This window comes from Opisthocomus hoazin, chromosome 8 (genome assembly GCF_030867145.1).
Source record: "Opisthocomus hoazin isolate bOpiHoa1 chromosome 8, bOpiHoa1.hap1, whole genome shotgun sequence".
NCBI lineage: Eukaryota > Metazoa > Chordata > Aves > Opisthocomiformes > Opisthocomidae > Opisthocomus > Opisthocomus hoazin.
Window position 1 is genome coordinate 9236404 of NC_134421.1, and position 20410 is coordinate 9256813.

The 20410-nt window shown below is 44.6% G+C and overlaps 1 protein-coding gene across 2 annotated transcripts; it reads left to right on the plus strand.

The window, feature by feature from the left end:
• Positions 1-13695: 13695 nt before the first annotated feature.
• Positions 13696-19165, plus strand: MRPS33 (mitochondrial ribosomal protein S33). Of its 2 annotated transcripts, none has more exons than XM_075429012.1 (3): positions 13696-13773; positions 16096-16351; positions 18772-19165. In XM_075429012.1, the coding sequence occupies exons 2-3, from the start codon at positions 16137-16139 to the stop codon at positions 18875-18877; spliced, it is 321 nt and encodes a 106-aa protein (XP_075285127.1). In that variant the 5' UTR covers positions 13696-13773; positions 16096-16136; the 3' UTR covers positions 18878-19165. The 2 variants fall into 2 exon arrangements, with proteins under 2 accessions (XP_075285127.1, XP_075285128.1); XM_075429013.1 differs by lacking the exon at positions 13696-13773 and adding an exon at positions 14606-14698.
• Positions 19166-20410: the final 1245 nt, after the last annotated feature.

Sequence of the window (20410 nt, forward strand, 5' to 3'; positions counted from 1 at the left end):
GCCGCGCGCTGCCTGCTAGACCTCACCACGGATGCTGTCTTACAGAGAGGACCAGTCTCCTCTCCATTCCCGCCCAGGATTGTCTCCGCTTTCCTTAGCATCTTCCAGCTACCATCACCCACCGCCTCCCGAGCCAGCTTCAGCCACCGAAGCAAAGAGAGCGCCCGTACCAAGGTACACGCAGGCGGGGCGGTGGGTTAGAAGCAGGGAAGGGCAGAGGTAATGGATAATCAATTGCAATTTGCTTTTCTTCGGGTATTTTTTTTTTACATCAAAATGACCTCCACCATATTTTCCTTCTTCCTCCTCTTTTTTTTTTCTTTTAAAGAAAAAGAGTTCAGTGCCATCTAGTGGGGGAGGGGACCGAGCAAGTCAACGCACTTCCCACTTCTGGGGATCTGTGCCACCAGCTCAGATATTCAACAGGAAGGGATGGTCCTCAGTATTTCCCTTTTCTCTTTGAGACCTTCGTTTCCCAAGAATCACAGAATCACAGAATGGTCGGGGTTGGAAGGGACCTCTGTGGGTCACCCAGTCCAACCCCCTGCCGAAGCAGGGTCACCTACAGTAGGCTGCACAGGACCGCGTCCAGGCAGGGCTTGAATATCTCCAGAGAAGGAGACTCCACAACCTCCCTGGGCAGCCTGTGCCAGTGCTCCGTCACCCTCAGAGGGAAGAAGTTCTTCCTCGTGTTCAGACGGAACTTCCTCTGCTTCAGTTTGTGTCCGCTGCCCCTTGTCCTGTCGCTGGGCACCACTGAAAAGAGTCTGGCCCCGTCCTCCTGACACCCACCCTGCAGATATTTATAAGCAGGTGATGTTTAATTTAGATGGGCTCCAGCCTTCATTCTTTGTAATGAACCACCTTCTGCAGCCAAAGGAACTGGCACTAGTGTTGTATCACTTGAGGCAGCGCTGGCTCTGGAGCCAGTTCGTTCCTCTAATTACCAGATTTCAAATACAAGACAGCAATCAAACCAAACACAGATACAACAACTTACATCTACTAATATTTTTTATCGTTCCCATGCACCTTGGATACTGGTGCACGTAAATCCTCAGCATGCCGGCCCTTCTACTGACATAGACGTAAAAGATGCTGCCTATCCCGTAAAAGCATCTTATGCTGACTCCCCAACACTTGAGCCATCAGTCAAACAGATTTTGGGGTGTTCAGGTGACTCAGGACCGAGCAGAGGCTCTATAAAGGAAGACCTGGACCACAAAACACCATATAACAGTTTGCCATCTAAAACCCAGCCATCTAAATCACTTGATGTTCCTTCTATTTTTTTTTTTTTTTTTACATAGAGAAAGGCATTTTCAGAGGGAAACCCCAGCCAGCTGCACAAACACGAACTCACCTCATACACACTCGCACACACAGATTAGGCAGACAGCTACGTGCACAGTAGCGTTTAGCTGTGCACACACCAGCACCTAGCTGGATGTCTTCTGTCCTCCCCCCTGCCAACTCCCAAAAGGGATTTGTTTGCTGGCTCTCTAAAAAAAAAAATCCATTTGGATTGCAAAGTTAAGTAAGTTAGTGAATGCCAGATTTAAGATCACCCATGCAACATTAATTTACCCCTTATGCAAACGCATCATGATACAATCTTTAATTACATGATTTTTGTTTCCGTGGGTCTCTTGCCTTTTTCAGCACAAAGGATGGATGTTGCTCACTTAATGAACGCTATTCAAATTTTCTCCTATCCTTATCATCCAGTGTGTGGTGCATGTAATATTTACTGCAGAGCATCCAGATCTTGCATTCAATACAGAATGATTAATTTCCTCGTGGGCCTTTCTATAGTGATATTCTCATTGTACTGTTCGAGGGCTATTTTTTTTCACAAACATCAATGAATTTATCTTCACAGCTCCCCACTGAAGAACAGAGATAAAGGCAAATATTTTCAAACATGACAGTGTATTTTGGGTGCTCAATTAAAGAAGCTTAGAACCAAACTTTCAGAGTGCTTAGCACTTTCCTTCCTCAGAGAACAGCTCCCAGTCACCTTGGCTCTAGACACAATGGGCAGTATTTCTACAAATTAGTTCATGGGTGTCTGAAAGCGGATACACAGAAAATGAGGACCACATGGACAGTAGCTGGGAAGAATGTCATTTTTCTGAATCTCCCAGCTTCATAATAGCAACTCTCACAAAGTGTGAAAAAAATCCAATTTTCAATTTCAATTCAGTTGCCTTAACTGTGTGATCATGATTTTTCCTACCTGTATTTATCTGCTAGGCTCACTACACAGCCTCCAAACTCTTCACCAAACGGCCACAATCTCAGTACTGCAGAGTCCTATTTCATCCGTCATCTACCATGAATGGAAAGAGAGTTGGTGTAGAAAGTAGGATCTGGTCATGCATCTCACTTCACGAACACAAGACACAAGTGAGTGGCAATTCATGGGCAATTTTTATTCTGGTGTTTTCTTAGAGTCTTGATTTAGTGACCTGAAGGTGTGACGAACAGGAGAAGCACACGCAAGCTGAGACAGAATTAATCAGGTGGTCAGGAGCTGAATGGATTGTACCATCAAAAGAACAGATTTGTTTTGGGAGGAAGCAAAATGAATTGCTGGGTAGAAAGTGGGAAGACATGTCAGTGAGGAGTCCTATATCATCTTTTCCAATAAAGCTGAGGGAACGGCCAACACTAAATCGCCTCACACAGAGACAGGTAAAAGACAGTACTCAGCTAAAAAGAACCACAACATAATGTTGCTTTTCCAAAGACAAAACAGAAAAAAAATCACTGGAGGCTTTCCACTGAAATTGCTTCCTTCTGTGAAAGCTTACTCTTTACTATTTAGCTGTCAACTGTCAAAACCACATCACTGTTGATAACCTAAGGCTACACAGTGGACACAGCTAACTATGTATGATAACTACTGCTTCTCATCAGAACATCTCCAAGAATATTTTTAAGCTCAGGCAAAACAAGGACAAACTTTCTTAATGTAAATTATAAACTGTCCCCTAAACTGCCCAACACGGACATCGTGCTTGGAAAATGTCAGCCCAAACAAAGTTTTGCAGAGCTGTAAGCTACTGAAAATAAGGCCTGGTAGGCAAACTTAGACAGCTGAAGACATTACCCCTGCACCACCTCCGCACAGACTGAGTGTTCATGGGCACTGTGTAAACTGCACAACAACTTGGAAGCTGTCGCTCCACCTTTAAAGGTGTTGCCACAAGTTTTAGCTTTTTCAACCAGGTGGTGGGCTCTATATGTAGATCATGCTACTTTTTAACATGTACCACGCTCACAGCTGAGCACTGAAGTGACTCAGGAAAGCCAGCCTTGTCCCTGTCTCTGCTCAGTCCTGAGTAAACACTCAAGCGCTTCCAATGACAGAGAAGCAAGCATCAAGAAAAGATTTAAAAAAAAGAAAAGGCGAAAGTTGCACATGCAAGACTGTTGAGAGTTCTGCTGCGCTAGGAGACAGCTCAACCAAAGCATACAGGCAATCTTTAGCCCTCAGGGCTCTTTCAAATTCATCTCCCTACAACAGAAGCACATCTTAGCCCTTGCTTTCACAAGCAGAGACTCCGCTTCAATTTGGTGTGCTCTGTGATCACAGCAGCCACTCTGTTATGCGTTCTGCTTATCGTCTTGCCAACTTGGTAGTCAACATCTTCATATTCTACGGCTTCTTCTCCTCTGAGTTGGAGTAGGTTTCACATAACTGTCTCCCACAGGCCTGTTTCCCCAAATGCCTTGTTAAGAGGACTACTGTTTCATATGAGCCCCACTGTGACTCCCCCAGTTTACCTTATGGATACATCAAGCCCAGTCTCCTACTGCAAATCCTGCTGCAGGAAAAACCCTTTGCCTACTGCAGTGATGAAGGTGACATTGTTCTGAATGCAGGAGTTGTATAGCAAGGTTACTCGCCGCTTAAAGACAGCTAGAAAAGGAAGATGGCTCTCCGACATCACCATCATTGGGCTCAGCTGAAAACAGGAGATATTACTTCTCATTAAAATTCATAGATCTTGCGACTTTTATAGAAATAGCAAGAAGAATCCAGGATGCCAGAGATGAGATATTAGGGCCAAAGAGTACTGACTCAGAGCAAAAACTTGGATTTCTGGCTGCCAGTAATAAGCATATTTGGTAAGAAATGACTTTTATTCTTAAGGCTACATCTAACACATTGATCTTCAATATAGTAAAGCCTGAATAATTCTGAATTTGCTGTAGTGCATCAATATTTAGTTCCTATGAGCAGTCTAATACAAAGGTACATCTGCAGTACTGTTAGTTTTCTTGACGTGGCAAGTCACACTGCACAACCGTCCCTAAGCTTCTGACAGATTTCAGAACCCATTGTTAATTCCCAGAGAGATTTCTAGACACAGGTTCTATCAATCAGGAGTGTTTTGTGAACTAATCCACTGAAAGACAAAGCCACAGTCTTTGTAGACCAGTAACACGGTCTTTGGTAATGAGTGTACCACATCTATGACTGGCTCCCAGCTGCCAATTCAATTTGTTGCTTGTTTTAGTCACAAAAGAAGAACAAGGATTAGTTTAAAATCAGAACTGATAGATCATAAGAAATCATCAGAGGAGGGACTGGTAAACAAAACCAAAAACAGCACCTGCTCAGAAAAACGATATTCTCTAAAAGCACTCCTGCAATTTGGAACGCGACTCAGAAGTAAGACTTCAATCTTCACATATTTCACCTGGCTGTGAAGTCCTACCAGAGCAGATTCATTTAAAATAAAAAAAAGAAAAGAATGTACATACATATATACATTGTGTGTCTCTGTAAAAGCAGCTGACATCTAGGATGATAAACTCTCTGTTTAGACATAAGCATGCTGCTATCTTCAACAGTTTTGCATTTACCGCTTTTCATTTATTATCATCAACAATATTTGCATGAAAATAAAGTATTTGGTTCTTTGGAGTTCATTCATTTGTGCAGTTCATTTCCCCACCTGAAACTTTAGCACTGTGATATTGCAGTTTGTTGTTGAGGAATTGAATAGATCACAAAGAGAGGATTGGAGCTCCAGGTGGGAAGCATGCAGCAGGAATAGATGAATGCCTAAGCACGAAGACCTAGTTCCCATCCAATTGCCATTGGTTTGTTAGTCTTAGGAGGAAAGAAAATTGATACATTCAGCAGAATTGCTGCCAGTGCTCATTTTCTAAGAGATGGCAGCAGATCCTTAAGGACTATTCTTCTGTCAACACCGAGCTGAAATCATAATAGCAGTTAGTTTCACGTGCCACTGTTGTTTTTCATTGAAAATTGCAATGCAATATATTAGATGACTAAATGCGATACACAAAATGAAGCATTCACAGAAACCTGCAGCTTGGTGTCTCTCTTCTAGAGCACCATTCCGAAACCGGGCAACTCAAAGTGCTCTACAGCAACAATGTAGATGCTTACAGTGCAGTGAATGGATGCAAACTCTGCAGGTACATCGGGTTGGAGGGAAATGCCTGCTTGGAGTGTCCAGTCAGGACAGTGAGTCGCCTTCCCCCCCACACGTCTGACTTCGGGCCAGAGTGAGCTCTGCAGTCCTGTATTCAAGAGGATTTACAGTTGGAGACCCCATGCAGCAGCTGACCATTCACCAGTGCCGGCAGCAGCAGCTCCGACTGTGAAGCCCTTGTGGAAAGCTCAGTTCTGCAGGCACAGACCCTTGCTGCCATTTTCAGAAATCCCGTTCAGAGCAGGACTGACCCATTACTCGGGCAGACCGGGGCCACTGCAGCCAGGCTGGACACAGTTGGATTTTGAAGCTTAGTCGTAGTTAGCTGCTTGTCTGCTTAACTGATGGAAGAAGAGCACTCCAAGGCATCTCCAGCACTTCCAGGAAGCTCAGTGCAACAACGGCTCAGCAGGAGGATGTGTCCAAGACCACAGCAACAAACTTAGCCCTGCTTTGAATACTGTGTTAGCACGAATACAACAGGGCCGTTCACAGAGTAGGACTGAGCCTCAACCACTTAGGCAGCCAACAGACAACAAAAGACCTTAAGGTGTCAAGTGAGTAGTTTGTGCAGACTACCCACCACAGCAGGGCAAAATGAGGACTTTGATATGCTTTTGACAATTATTTGGGGTATTCAGTCATCTACAACACGGTCATTATGGCTCATACTCTGACGTTGTTCCAGTGAGAACTGCTGTGCCATGAAAGACATGCTTTTACTCCCCTTTGCTGTAAAGGTCTTTAGTAAGCACCCATCAAACAAGAAAAAACGGAGAGTACTAAGCCTTAACGACTGTAGTCTGATTGCCCAACAGGTATGTCACAGAGAGTGGCCTGCAAGAAGATAATTCTCTTGATTGTTACAAAAGAAATGGACTAAGGAACAAAACTTCCCAAGGACAAAAATGAAAAAAAGGAAGCTTGAGACTCACTGCCATAAAATCTGAAGAAGGAATTTTTCTCAGGAAAAGGCGAATAGGTGTCCAGAGAGCATGTGTAGGACCAGGGCTCGTTCAGCCTGGGTACTGGCAAGGTTGGAGAGAGTGAGCTGGATCAAAAAAGCCTCTGCAGCTCAAAACATCAGCTGCAAGAAGAAGGTTCCTGAATACTCCCCAAAACCTGGCTGCCAGACAGAAGAATGCTCCTGCAGGCTGAGGAAACTGAGGCTAGGAAGTGCATGCAAGATTGATTATGTTTCTTTAGACAGGTAAATTCTGAAGCAAAGAGCAATGCTGGTTACTAGTGCTGTGCAAGGTCACGGCATGGGTCCTAGGGCTACCTTGACATAGTGAACAGCAGCTTCATGTCACCCGCCAGGACTGAAGAACTCCAAACTGAAACCAAAGAATTACCTGTTTCCATGGCTCTGCCTCCTACAGAAGGGGGAAAGGCTGACCAATGATGTTTAGGTCTACAAAGAGTGCTACTGAAATGGCTGGGTACTTGGGAGTCCAGCCAGATCTTGAAAAACCTGCTGACTTGCAAACAGAGGCAGTCAGAAAGTGGGTATCCAGAGTGCTCCCAAAGACCTAACAATGTAGCTTGTGGTCAGAACTGGTCGAGATACTCTAAAACAAGAAGAGGCCTAAACGAGAAAAACATGCAGAGAAATCTCCATTGGAATGCACCATAGAGGTCAACAGGGATATACAATACCAAAGTCTGCTGAAACTCGGTGGAACCAACAGCTCACAAACCCAAGAGGTTTAGATCCAAGACAGCATCTTGACAAGAGTTCAGCATGCAGAAACAGAAATGTGAACTCAAAGAGACCCAACCAATCTCCTTGGATTTTCTGTTTAAGAGATTGATGTCTTCCTGAAAATTTTATTGCTGGAACATTTTTATTCGCTTTTCATTTTTACACTTGGTCAAATACAGTTAGAGATGGACAGCTGTTTTGACCCCGTTTGAAAACCTTGGTGGATGTCCTTTCAGATCAGTTCTGCAAGGAATGATGGAAAAGAAACTACAAGAGCTTTTATCATCAGTGAGCCAGATGTCTCCACTATTTCTTCTCATTTCATCCGATTCCATCATTTTAATGGTTTTCCTTTTCTTGCTCCCCCCTGAAATGCTTTGTTCCAGCCAAGAAAGATGCATCTTTGTTGCTGCTGCCTTTAAAAGTTTTATATGTGTGTTGTTGGTAAAGCAACAGTAATACTTCACTTCTGTAGTATGTTTTTTCAGTAGGGGAAGCCTAAGCATTTTCTAAGAATCAATTATTCTTCACAACCCGTTTCTGAAGCTGACATTATTATCCCCAGGTTGCAGAGGGATGAAATGGCAGATTAACTTGCTTAAGGTCATCCAGTAAGTTAGTAATGGAGCTACGAAAAACCAAGATTCAGTAACTCTCATTCCCAGTCCCTTGCTCTAACCACTAAGAGATATTCTTTCTCTTCAGTCTTAAGTACTTCATTTAAATCACTGATCATTTATTCTGACATATTGTTGAACTACAAATGAGTCAGTCTAAATGACAAACACGTAAATGTGTGGAGACCTACAGCATCCTCCCCTTACTTCCCTCTTCAGCTTCATGCACCCCCCGCTATGCTGAACAACTCATCTTCCATTAAAAATGGACGTGCTACAGTTCCTCTGGAGAACTGTCAATACCGTTTCAGGCATCAGTCTGAGGGCATCAGGAGAGAGCGGAAGAGCACTCGCTCTCTTTCCCCGGAGAGTGAGAAGGCTGCCTCAACAGCCCGGCTCTCTGGGAAAGCAATGAGCTCAATATGCCAGTTAGCTTTGAAAAATAATTTCTGTTTTTCTTTTATGCTGCATCTCCCTCCCAAGTGTTTCCTATGTTAGATAGCTGGAGCAGCAGTATTTAATAGCTGTATCTTTGTAGATTTCACTCTGTGGCACTAGTTTATTGAGTTATTTTAAAGTCAAAATATCCTTCAAATGCCCACTGACCCACTGTCAGTCTCTACAATACATTCTCTCCAGAGGGATTTGCACTGCTAGATGTCTCCACGGCTCAGCATGAATCCATGCACAACGAAATACAATTGAAGTTCACCAGTTAATCATGATCACATAAAAAATGAGTAACAAATGTGTTTAAACACATATGTAGCAAATGCAGTTTTACCAAATGCTCAGTGGGTCCTTCCACTTGACTCAGATGAAGATTATTTTGTTCCCTCATGTCAATATTTATAACAAGAAAATCTCAGAGATCATCTTACAGCATGAGATGATAGTTCTAAGCAGAAAACTTAGGAGTGAAGCTGATTACTGTGTCATACAGGAACTACTCAAATGCCTCATTTTCAAGATCAGACAAAACAAGTTCAGACTCTTCTTTCCTTGTAAGTGTCAATAAACAAGCACCAATGAGCAAATCCCCATCTTTTTTCTTTCTGGATATACTTTTGCCTTCTCAGGACAAACTCACAGTGGCTCAAGTGTAGCATTTTGTCAAAAACCTATCTTAAGGCTATTCAACATTCAGTTATAACTAAAATACATACACAAGAGAAATTAACCAGATAAGTAACTCCAGATCGCTATCAATCAAATAAAATAATTCCAGATCAAATTACTGGCAACTCCTTGCTAAAAGGTCTTCTCTGTCTTTATCATGAGGTCTCTTCCCCTTCTTTTTTTTTGCTGCTCTGCATGTGCTCCATGCATGTTTCTTCACTCTCTTGATTTCTTTCCTTCACAACAGTCTCTGTGCAGAGAAAGCCCATGTTGTTTCCAAGCCCTACGTCAACTCACTCTCCTCTAACTCCTTTCTAGGGTTTTACCTTTTTCACTCACCCATCTGCCACTGATTTTCTTCTAAACAATTGCTGACAAGTCCAAACACTTTGTGCTATTTACAACAAAAAGCTCAGGGGCATCTAAGAAGATACCCATAGAATTCGTCTCATCACAAGCCCTTTCCTGTTGTCAGCCTCTGCTGCTTCCTTCCATTCCCTGTTATTAATGATCCCTCAGTGTGTCAAGTCTAATTTGGACTGTGAAAACCTCAGAGTGGGGATGTTCACTTTAAATGTCCAAAAGACTCCACACACACTCGCAGCGCTACATAAATAGCATTACATTGGTCTGATTAGACAGGTGGCTTTGCATAGCAGTCACCACCAGCTTCAGGAGCTGGAGGTCTAGCTCTTGTGCACCCCATCTCCATACCCACCCCTTCATTCTGCACTACCACAAAGGTGGATGAGCTTCACAGGGATGAAGGAGTGGGACATAAATATCTTCCATTCCTGTCATGTCCTCACAGCGATAACTCCAAAATTCAGCAAAGAAGTACCTTCTGTGACTAGAGGCACGGTAATAAAGAGCTGGGGCAGCAGTGCACCCACCATCCTGAATGTCAAGCACTAGCAACCAAAACAGGAGTGCAGCCGCCTCCACACCGCTGATAGTCATTATTCCTGGGACGCGTGCTACAGCACGGCTAGGCAGCCAGGCTGGGCTGCCTGACTTGTTGTCCCAACGGGCATTATCTCAGGGAGAGCGACTTGGACAAAGTCCTCCGCAGTGAAAAGCGTCACCCAGTAAGCTTGAACTCCTCGGCAGAATCAAAGACACAGTCCCTCAGATGAGGTGTGCAAGACCTTTTATGGCTATGTGGGTTGCAAAACAGACCATGCTCCACCTCTGCAAACATGCAGATGTGTGGAGCTGTCGCTTTGTTGACTGTTGTGACCTTGATATTCCTTCCTGAGTGCCCGTACACTGACTTACTGGCTAACACTCTAGCCCTGGCTGGGTGCTGATACCCATAAATGCAAAATTTCCACTTACTAGAGTGATTGTAATTAAACTAAAGTAGATCCTTGCTGTTTTGAGAAGACAGGAAAGCTCTAAGATAAAGAGGCCCCTCAATAACACTACTTAGACAGACTTGACCTGCTGTTTTGAGGGGGACAGGAAAACTCTAAGATAGAGAGACCCCTAATTAATGTTGTTTGGACAGCTCTGCCTTGGGAGGGCAGATGCACCAAGCTACAGCGATAAAGAGGCACCAAGAGGGCAACAAGGTCAGAGCAAAACAACATGGAAGGACACGGTACACGTGATCTTAGAACTGAGTCTGCGCAGAAACAAAGGTCAACCAGCAGACACTGTGATGAAGAGGATAAGCCTTCATCTTAGGACCCCCAGAGACCACCCAAGGTCGCTAACAGACATGTGTGAAAGATATTAGCGTATGCTAATTAGTTCTCAGAAAAGTCATGAATATGCTAAGCATTTCTCGGAAATATAATGAATATGTATATTGTGATTGTATTTAACCTGAAATGAGAGGATGTTTGGGGCGCACGTTTGGAGGAGAGATCCCCCGTGTGCCTGGCACCACAATAAAGAACACCTGCTTCATAGCCTTCCGACTGTTGAGCCTTCAACTCTGGCTTTTCACGGCGTCAGTGCTTTGTGAGCAATTCTCCTCATAACCACAGCAATAACAGTGACATAACAACAAAAATACGCTTTTATGTGTGCACATTTTTACTTTATTCCTGGCCTCAGATTTAATCTTATTTGCATGTTATTGCACGGCTGACAGGAGAAACAACTCACCTTAGAGGAAAACAGGCAGAAGAAATGAACTAATGGCGACGTGTTCATATCCGTGTGTTTTCATCACACCAAAAAAGCCACGCTGGAGCTCCTCACATGCACAGAGTTATACATTTGTGTTCCTGCAAGGTTTGGCAACAACACTGGGTCTCCAAAGAGAAAATCTTCGTATTGCGACTCCTTCCTAGGGATCCAGAGCTCTGATACGTAACTATGAGTAAGAAAGTCAGTTTGCCTACTGCCCTGATCAGAACAGCCACAACTCTCACATCAGCCTAAGCCACCGAATGTCTCTGGTCTGAAACTCAGCAGAGTAACTTTAGACAATCGGACATCAGGCTGATAATGTTGCTGGAAAGCAGAAATGGAACCAGACCACGCTATTTGGTCCATTTTTAGGTAAATCAATAATATGAGGGAAACAGGAAGATGTTTTTCAATGGTCTATATGCCACTTCTCTGAGTTTGGGCAATATGCAAGAAGAATTGGATCTTTTCATTGATGAGGAAAAATGAGATCAAACTGATGTAATTACTGAAACGGGCAGGGTGATTTACCAAATTGGAACATTAAAATATTTTGCCACAATCCTCCTAAACAAATCAAGAAATCTGAAGATGTGAAAAGGTAAAAGCACTACTTTACTACTAAACCACATCATTACAGTAGAGATGCAGAGACAGTAACGCGTCCCTTATTCCTCCAGCGTGCAAAACGTGTGCTCAGTTTGGAGCCAGATGGCGAAAAAGTCCCAAAAAGCCAGCAGCTGTGTCTCATTAGAGCTTCCAAAACTTATTTTCTGTGACAGAAGGTATTCTAGTCTATATGGAATATGTATTTTGGAACTCATAATGTTTAAACAATTTAATCCTGCAACAAAAAAGTGGTGGTTGCTTAGAAGCATGCAATCACAATTTGATTATAGTAAGTGAAAAAGGACAGTCCCAGCCAGGCAAATACTCTTCTACACACACAGCGACATTTCAGAAAGACCATCTTCATCAAGAGGAGAGAAATTAGGAGAAAAATACGGGTCAAAAATACTGACAAAAGTGTAGATGGGAATTCTTATGATCTTACCCCATAGTCTAAAAGTCATGATTGCATAATTAACAAAAAGGATAGTTTTGGCTGAAGGACAATTTTGGCTCAGCAGCAGGATGAAGGAAACACTCAGAAGTTAAAAACATGGTATGGAATAATGTGGAAAGGGAAAAATACAGGAAAAATGTTCTGGAGTATTAAAAAAAAAAAAGACTACAGAAAATGCATGAGTGATGTGACTACAGACAGTAAGGTGGGGAGTACAACGAAGCTGAGGTGTGTGACCAGGCAGAGATAGCAGAATAGCACAGAAGGGGCAGAAATGATAAAAACTTCTATCCCCTGTTTAGAAAGATTCAGTAAGAGACTATTATCTTGTAAAAAAAAAGCAGCACTTTTCAGTCCATTAGTAAGTAATACAGATGGTAAACAATACCTAGTAGACCAAATATTTTGAAGTTAGGGTATCTAGGGAACTTTTTCTGTAATAATCCTTGAAGGACTTGCAAAAGAAATCTCAGGGATGTTAATTTCAATAAATCTTGGAATACGAAGGAAATGACAGAAGATTGTGCCAATGTTCAAAAAGGGCAAGAGAGGTGACCAGGGTGCTGAGGACGTGAGGCTGCTCAGCCCCTGTGAAGAACGAAAAAGGGGACAGAAAATTAACCAGGGAAGGACTAAGGAGTAATGATGTATTTAATGCTAGTTAATACTGACTCTTCCAGAAAACAGATCCAGCCAGCCACACCCAATTTCGTTCTCTGATGGCATTACACATCTGGCTGAGAAAATGTAATCATAGAATCACAGAATGGTTTGGGTTGGAAGGGACCTTAAAAATCATCTGGTTCCAACCCCCCTGCCATGAGCAGGGACATCTTCCACTAGACCAGGTTGCTCAGAGCTCCATCCAACCTGGCCTTGAGCCCTGCCAGGGAGGGGGCAGCCACAGCTTCTCTGGGCAGCCTGTGCCAGTGTTTCACCACCCTCATGGGGAAGAATTTCTCCCTAATATCTAATCTCCATCTCCCCTCTTTTAGCTTAGAGCCGTTCCCCCTTGTCCTATCACTGCACACCCTTGTGAAAAGCCCCTCTTCATCCTTCCTGCCGGCCCCTCCAGGCACTGGCAGCTGCTCTAAGGTCACCCCGGAGCCTTCTCTTCTCCAGGCTGAGCAGTCCCAGCTCCCTCAGCCTGTCCTCGTAGCAGAGGTGCTCCAGCCCTCGGATCATCTTCGTGGCCTCCTCTGGACCCGCTCCAACACATCCATGTCCTTCGTATGTTGGGGGCTCCAGAGCTGGACGCAGGACTCGACCGACCTGGCACCTCCTGGCACTGATTACAAACGAGCACAAATCCCGCACCGGGCTCGCGAGGAGCCGGCGGCCTCCCAAAAGCAGCGGCGCCGGGGAAGCGGTGCGGGGACCGGTGCCCGGCCTCGAGGCTCTCCCGCTGCTCCCCCGGCCGGCGTGAGGGAGCGCGGCCGTCAGCGGGGGACCCGCCGCGCCTCCGAGCACCGCAACGGGACCGGGGACCGACCGGCCGCCAACAGCCCCTGCTCAGCGCCGCCGCGCGCGGCGCCTCAGGGAGCCTCACGTCAGCCCCGCGACGCCTCGGCGGGGGCGGCACCGCGCATGCGCCCTCCGGCCCTGCCGCCCTGCGGCCCTGCGGCTCCGGGCCGGGCGCGGGTCGGGGTGAGCGGGGCACGGGGCCGCGAGTGGAAGGCGGGAAGCGGGCTCCGCCGCCTCTCGGGCCTCCGGGCGGGCTCCCGGGGCGGGTAGCGCGGGGCTCGGCCAGCGGGGAGGCGGCGGGTGCGGCCCGCGGGTGGCTGGCGGGGACGGGGCCCGGCTCCGGTGCCCCTCTGGCCGGGCCGTGGCAGCCGGCTCTGCCCGCTGCGGTCAGGGAAAAATCAAAAGTGATTCTGGAAGCGGAAAGTCCTCCCGGGCTGCGCCGGTTCGGGGCAGGCCAGCGGATCGGGAAGCAGAGAGCCGGCCTGGGACGGGAGAGCAAGGCCTGGCGTAGCCGTGAGGAGCGGGGAGGGGGTGGAGAAGCAGCCGGGGGGGGGGGGGGGTGCTTTTGGTTTAGGTTGTGTTGATATCGTCGCTGTGAGCGACAGGGACAAAACTGTTCTGGTAGCATCGCACGGAATCGCAGGTTGCCCTGAAACAGGCTTTGGACAGCTCTGGCACTTGGGAGCTTGTAGCCTTTGCCTTTCTCAACTCTGAAATGTTCTCAGACTGGCAAGCATGAGCAGAGGTCTCCAGCCTTGGCTTGGGTTGTTCAGATTCCTCGAGTGATTCTGGTCCCTCAGACCGCTGGTTTGCACCGTGTGGGAGCTAAAGATGTTTTCATCTTGAGGTTGCAGTTGGAAAAGATTAAGCAAACTCTGAGCCGAGTCTGGTCATATATTCAGAGCAATGATGCAGTGAAGAGTTTAGGGAGCAATTTGTTGCTTTACCTCTGAATGTAGAAATTGGGGCTGGCTGTTCTGAAATGGCTGATTTTTAGCAAGACTTAGGGATCACTCCCCCATGCAGTAGATGCTGGAGTTGAAGTGCTGCCCTGTGATCATTTGAGAGCTGCTGTCTTCTCACACCAGGCCTGCTGCCTAAACTTGAGGTCTCTGACGCTTTGCCTTCCCTCTGTTAATCTTTTCATTATTCTCTTTGACTCAGACTACTTGTATTGTTTTCATGCTTGATTTTTTTCCCTCCTTCCTCTCTAGTGCTTTGCGAACAGGAGTAAATCAATGTAGACAGTTGTACATCAGGTCTTCCGGTGGGCAGATGTGTGTAAGTGAGGTTATGAACACTTCAGATTCGTGTTATTAAACACCAGGCTCCTTGTTATCATAGTAAAATTGACTCAGTCCTGTCCTGCTGATTACTCTTGTCCGTACTCCGTGCTTTTTGATTTTTTTTATGCTCATCTTCTGGAGTCAGCTGTGCAATACCACTTAAAATAAGAACTTTAAGCTTTAACATAAATGTAGTGCGCTTGAATGAACTGCACTTAATTTCTCTGGAGACTTATGTCGTCATTTACTCAAAAAGGCACAGTACATACAACTTCGTGTGCAGGATCACAAGAATCTTGTTCGTTACATCCTGTTCCACAAGGAAAGAGTAAAGTAAAGATGCAAAGAAGAGAAAAAGTGGGGAGGGCTAAAAAAGCTGAGAAAACCCTTTTTCACACTCCTTTAAGAGAGTCTGGATGTTGTCTCTGGTGGCGTGATAGCAATGGTTTTATCCTCAGAGGAGTTTTGTTGCAAAGGTGTCTTTAGGTGGGAGACAACTGAAAGAGCATGGGAAGCTCCTGATGTAGGATTTTCTTGGAAAAAAGAATCTAGCATGGGGAAATGATTTTTTTCCTCTATTGAAAAGAATAGATATCAGGAGACACTGAAAAGAGAATGGAGAAAAAACTGATGGAAATGATCAAGGGAAGGGAGTTGAGATGGGAAAGATCTTCGTGCTTTATATAGAGAAACATGATTTGTCTTTGCAGTTAATAGGCCGTTTTTGCTAGATGGACTATTAAAATGTTCATACAGTATTTTAAATAGGGTGAGAAATTTTCATGAGCAAAACTTCCAGGCTGCTTCTTCAGTACGTTTTAAGTGGTGTCTTACCTTGTGCTTGTGTAGAAGTCAGAGGCATCGCAGTGGACACATTTTTGGCAGAGTTCACACTGTAATTGTTCCTGTGACTGGAGTTTAAAGGCAGCCTTAAGCAAGCTGAGTGGGATCTGCCATAGTAAATTGTCGTTCAGCATAGGTACTCTTATAGTCTGTATTGCTTTCTGTAGTGTCCTAGTTAGGCTGCTAGTTGTACCTGAATTAGTGTAGACATTCTTTATGTGCAGGATGATGTACTAAGGGTTAGACCGATTTCATGCAAGGAATGCATGACTTCAAACGTGTGATCAGTGTACAATGAGCATTTGCCTTAATTCTGGGATAGCTTGCAATACTCAGTCATCTTAGAGTTGTGGCTTTTTTGTGTTTCCTTTTGCAGGAAGGTCCGTCGGTCTGTGTGTGCGCACTCTTCCTTGGGAGATGTCCACTGTTTCTAGGTATGCCCTTCGAATGGCCCGGCTGAGTGCTCAGATATTCGGAGAAGTTGTCAGGCCAACGGACTCAAAATCTATGAAAGTAGTGAAATTATTCAGTGAGGAGCCTTTGGCCAAGCGGAAGGAGGTCTACAGCTGGTATCCTCCTCACAACACCTATTATGCCCTCATGAAGAAACTCCGTTACTTTGGTCTCTACAGGTAATCTCTGTGCTTCTAGGGTGGGAGCAGGACTGGAGATGGGAAAGGGGTGGGTGTGAGTTTTGTCACCTCAAGGAAAAGAGGAGCATAGAAAAAGGTTTAGTTCAGAATATGGTGCGTATGGAAATGTGCCCTTGACTGTTGTGCTGAGGGCAAGGAGAGTGAAACAAGTGACTACTGTCTTAAGTAACTTTTGCCATAATTAGAACATTTTGTGAGAAAGACTCCAGGTGTAGTTAGGGGCAACCAGTTATTTAAGAAATAGTTCTTGCGTTGGCTTTGTGGGGAAGGGAAGAGAGATTTTTTGTAGGTGAGAGATGGGTCTGTAGTTCTGAATATGGCAAATGAATGTTACCTTAACACAAAAATTGCCCTGAGACGGTCTTACTATATATTCCTCAATCATTCAACAGCTAATAAGTAAAATTTAGAAGAGAAGGAAAGTCAGTGTTAGGCTGGAGGGGCTTTTTATCCTTTAAAATAAATTAAGTTAAATTAAATTCAAATGTGGTTTAAATAGCCTTGTTAATTCCAGCTTCATCCAAACCGGTTGTCTAATTTCTAAATGAATTTCCACACTCTTGAGTAGGAAAAACTGCACTGCTGAAGAACATCAGCAGGAGTCAAAAGCAGTCCTTTGACTTCAGTCAGGTAGCACCAAAGATATCACCTAAAAGTGAGGCTGCTAACCCTGTAAAGTCAAGACAGAGTAATTTCTGTTGCAACTAACACAGTATTAGCCATGAAGGATTGCATCCAGGATGTTCTTGGTTTAGGTGGGCATGCAAACACTTGCTAGAATAACTGTTTGTTAACACAGAAAGCCTCAATGACATGATAATGTTCTTTACTCCTTCCGCTCCAAATCTCAAGTTCCTTCTCTAGCTGCTCTGTACACAGAGAGCTTGTAGAGGATCAGGTTTGCTGATCAGAAATACGTAATAAAGAGTCATAGAGTAAAAGGGCCTGATAATAACTCGCAAGCTTTTTGTTTCTTTTTTAGGAAAGTTGTATTTAAAAATAGAGTGCGTCAATCTTAGGCCACTTAGGATGCAGTAGTGACTTTCGAAAACTACCTTCACACTGAAAAATACAGGGACAGAGATTAAGTGGAATTTATTGGAACATTATTGAGGATTCATTTTCTCTGCCAGCCCCTTTATCCTCCTTCCTGTTTTACCCTCATATTAAGATTCTACCAGTAGCAGATGCTTTGTTCATAACTCAATCTTGAAGTCACCTGAGTGCAGTGTCATGTACTCTAATTACTGCTCAGCATGCCCCTGTTTTCTTAGAAGCTAATGACCTGAACTTAGTATCTAGCACAGAAACACAATGTGCTGTTGCTAGACTGCTGAGCTAGATGAGAAGGGGGAAATACAGGCTTGGGGAGGAGTGGCTGGAAAGCTGCCCAGTGGAAAAGGACCTTGGGTGTTGGTCGACAGCCGGCTGAACATGAGCCAGCAGTGTGCCCAGGTGGCCAAGCAGGCCAATGGCATCCTGGCTTGGATCAGGAATGGTGTGGCCAGCAGGAGTAGGGAGGTGATCGTGCCCCTGTACTTGGCACTGGTGAGGCCACACCTGGAGTACTGTGTTCAGTTTTGGGCCCCTCACTCCAAGAAGGACATTGAAGTGCTGGAGTGTGTCCGGAGAAGGGCAATGAGGCTGGTGAGGGGTCTAGAGAACAAGTCTGATGAGGAGCGGCTGAGAGAACTGGGGCTGTTTGGTCTGGAGAAGAGGAGGCTGAGGGGGGGATCTTATTGCTCTCTACAACTACCTGAAAGGAGGTTGTAGTGAGGTGCGTGTTGTTCTGTTCTCCCAGGTAACTAGCGATAGGACGAGAGGAAATGGCCTCAGATCACTTCAGGGGAGGTTTAGATTGGATATGAGGAAAAATTTCTTTACTGAAAGAGTGGTCAGGCATTGGAACAGGCTGCCCAGGGAAGTGGTGGAGTCACGATCCCTGGAGGTGTTTAAAAAATGTGTAGATGTGACACTTCGCGATTAGCAGGCATGGTGTATTGGGTTGATGGTTGGACTTGATGATCTTAGAGGTCTTTTCCAGCCTTAATAATTCTATGATTCTCATTCTTGTCTCTTGCTGATTTTTGTATTTTACTGCTCATTTAAATGTAGTGGATCGAAAATACAATGGAAATTATGTATATATGCACACACCATTTGTTGCTGAAAAGGGCAGCCTTGTTAGTTCTGAAATCAGAGGAAATCTTTTATATTATTCCACCCAAAATTACTGCTAGCAGTAACACAGAATACATTGCAGTGAGCTTCAGTATGGATGTCACTGTTAAAAAAAGTTTTGAGGGGTTTTTTTTCATTATCATGCAGTTCACAGAATGCTTCGTAACTAGGTATTCCAACAAATAGAGTAAACGTTTTTGCTTTCCTCCCCCATCTAGGGATGAGCATCAGGACTTTAAAGAGGAGATGAGGCGATTGAAAAAGCTCCGTGGGAAGGAAAAACCAAAGAAGGGGGAAGGAAAGAGAGCTCTCAAGAAGAAATAATGCCACTCGGACAATATAACAAACTACCCTGGAAATGCTACAGAAGAGCTGTAACCCAGGCTCTCTGTTCCCAGCTGGAGAGGGCTTGGCATGTGTGCTGTGTGTGGGGCACAAGAAACACACTGGGAAATACTGGAGTCCACCGTGGGAGTGCCTTTGGGTCTTTGTGGTTTTATTGGTGTTTGATTTCTACAGTTTAAATATACTGTGTGTTGGAGCACGTTAGTTTGTCAGAGCCCTCTCTTATCCAGGTAGTAAAAAACAATAGTAAAAAAGAAGTGCTCAGTGTTTTTCTTGTAGCTGTCTCAGTTTTTCTGGTTCTGGAAAATTCTTTGGTTTTCATTGTCTGTTTTACTTTCTTGGGTTAATATCAACACTGTTTTGCGTGTGGCCACAAAAAATTAAGGTTTCCTGCTTCTACTGCTGCTTTTCGTCTTGCCTATTATAATGAGTTTCACTTCAGGTAGCTTTAGCGTTTCGTGGGTTTTTTAAGTTGCTGTTAGAATTCATTGTTCTGCATTTTGCACTGGACAATACTTCATGGTCCATTGCCTGCCCACAGCACTCTCACTGTACCCTGAATCATTAGATACTGCAACAAAAGAGCTGAAATACGAAGGCTCGAACTGTTTTCCAGTTTGAGACCCTCTACTAATTAAAATATTTTACGTTTACTGTAGTAAAAGGATTTTTAATTTCTTTTGATTGCCTGGAGGACATTTTTGAAGTACTTCATAAGGTGATGAACAGTTTTACTAGCATTCAGTATGTGTTTTTTATCGCTAGGCTCCTCCGGTGTTGCTAGTATTAACGATTGCATACATCCACCATTCCCACCTGCCAGGGAGCCGGCAGCAGAGAATGCAGCTGTGCCGCTCTGCCTGGCTACGTGCGCATCATGCCTGCGTGTGCCCTGCAATGGAGTCTCTTAATTTCCAGACCATGTAAGCTTAGAGGAACATCCTTGAGGTGGTGAAGGAGAACTACTAAAAACGTAGAGTGACTGGAGCAGAAAGTATTTGCACAGTTAGCTTGGGGTATGCTTGATTTTGCATACAGAGGCATTCAGAAGTAGGGAGCAGTGCTAACCTAGTGACATTTCTAAAGCAAGCTTATTCAAATTTGCATGTGTTTGAAGGGATCTGTCTGATCACTGAAACCAACGGATCTACGTAAACTTGTAACAGCTTGTCCTGGTTTTGGACTCTAAACGGTGACACAGCTCAACAACTGTACTCCGCCAAGGTTATTCACTGAAGAGGTGTTTCTGGTGAGCTGTGTAGTTCTTGTTCAGTGTCCTTACTGAGTGTTACCTGGTTTTCTAAGCTCTAAGAGAGGCTGATTTTAGGAGATTTGCAGTGTTGCGAGACAAGCGCCTGAGTTCTTACCGCAGTCAACAAAACGCTAGAGAAGTTAGTGAAATATGTATCTGCTCTGTACTGTAGCGGTAAATTTCTCTCATTCTAATTTAATATCCTTTAAAATCTTCATCAGGACAGGACTGATGAAACAGCATCCCTCTAGAGACTCTGT

What these genes read in the sequence shown, in the direction of transcription:
- MRPS33 (XM_075429012.1), top strand. Translation starts at nt 16,137, where the DNA reads ATGTCCACTGTTTCTAGGTATGCCCTTCGAATGGCCCGGCTGAGTGCT. An exon ending in CGTTACTTTGGTCTCTACAG is followed by an intron (nt 16,352 to 18,771) that starts GTAATCTCTGTG and finishes TCCCCCATCTAG; the next exon opens with GGATGAGCATCAGGACTTTA.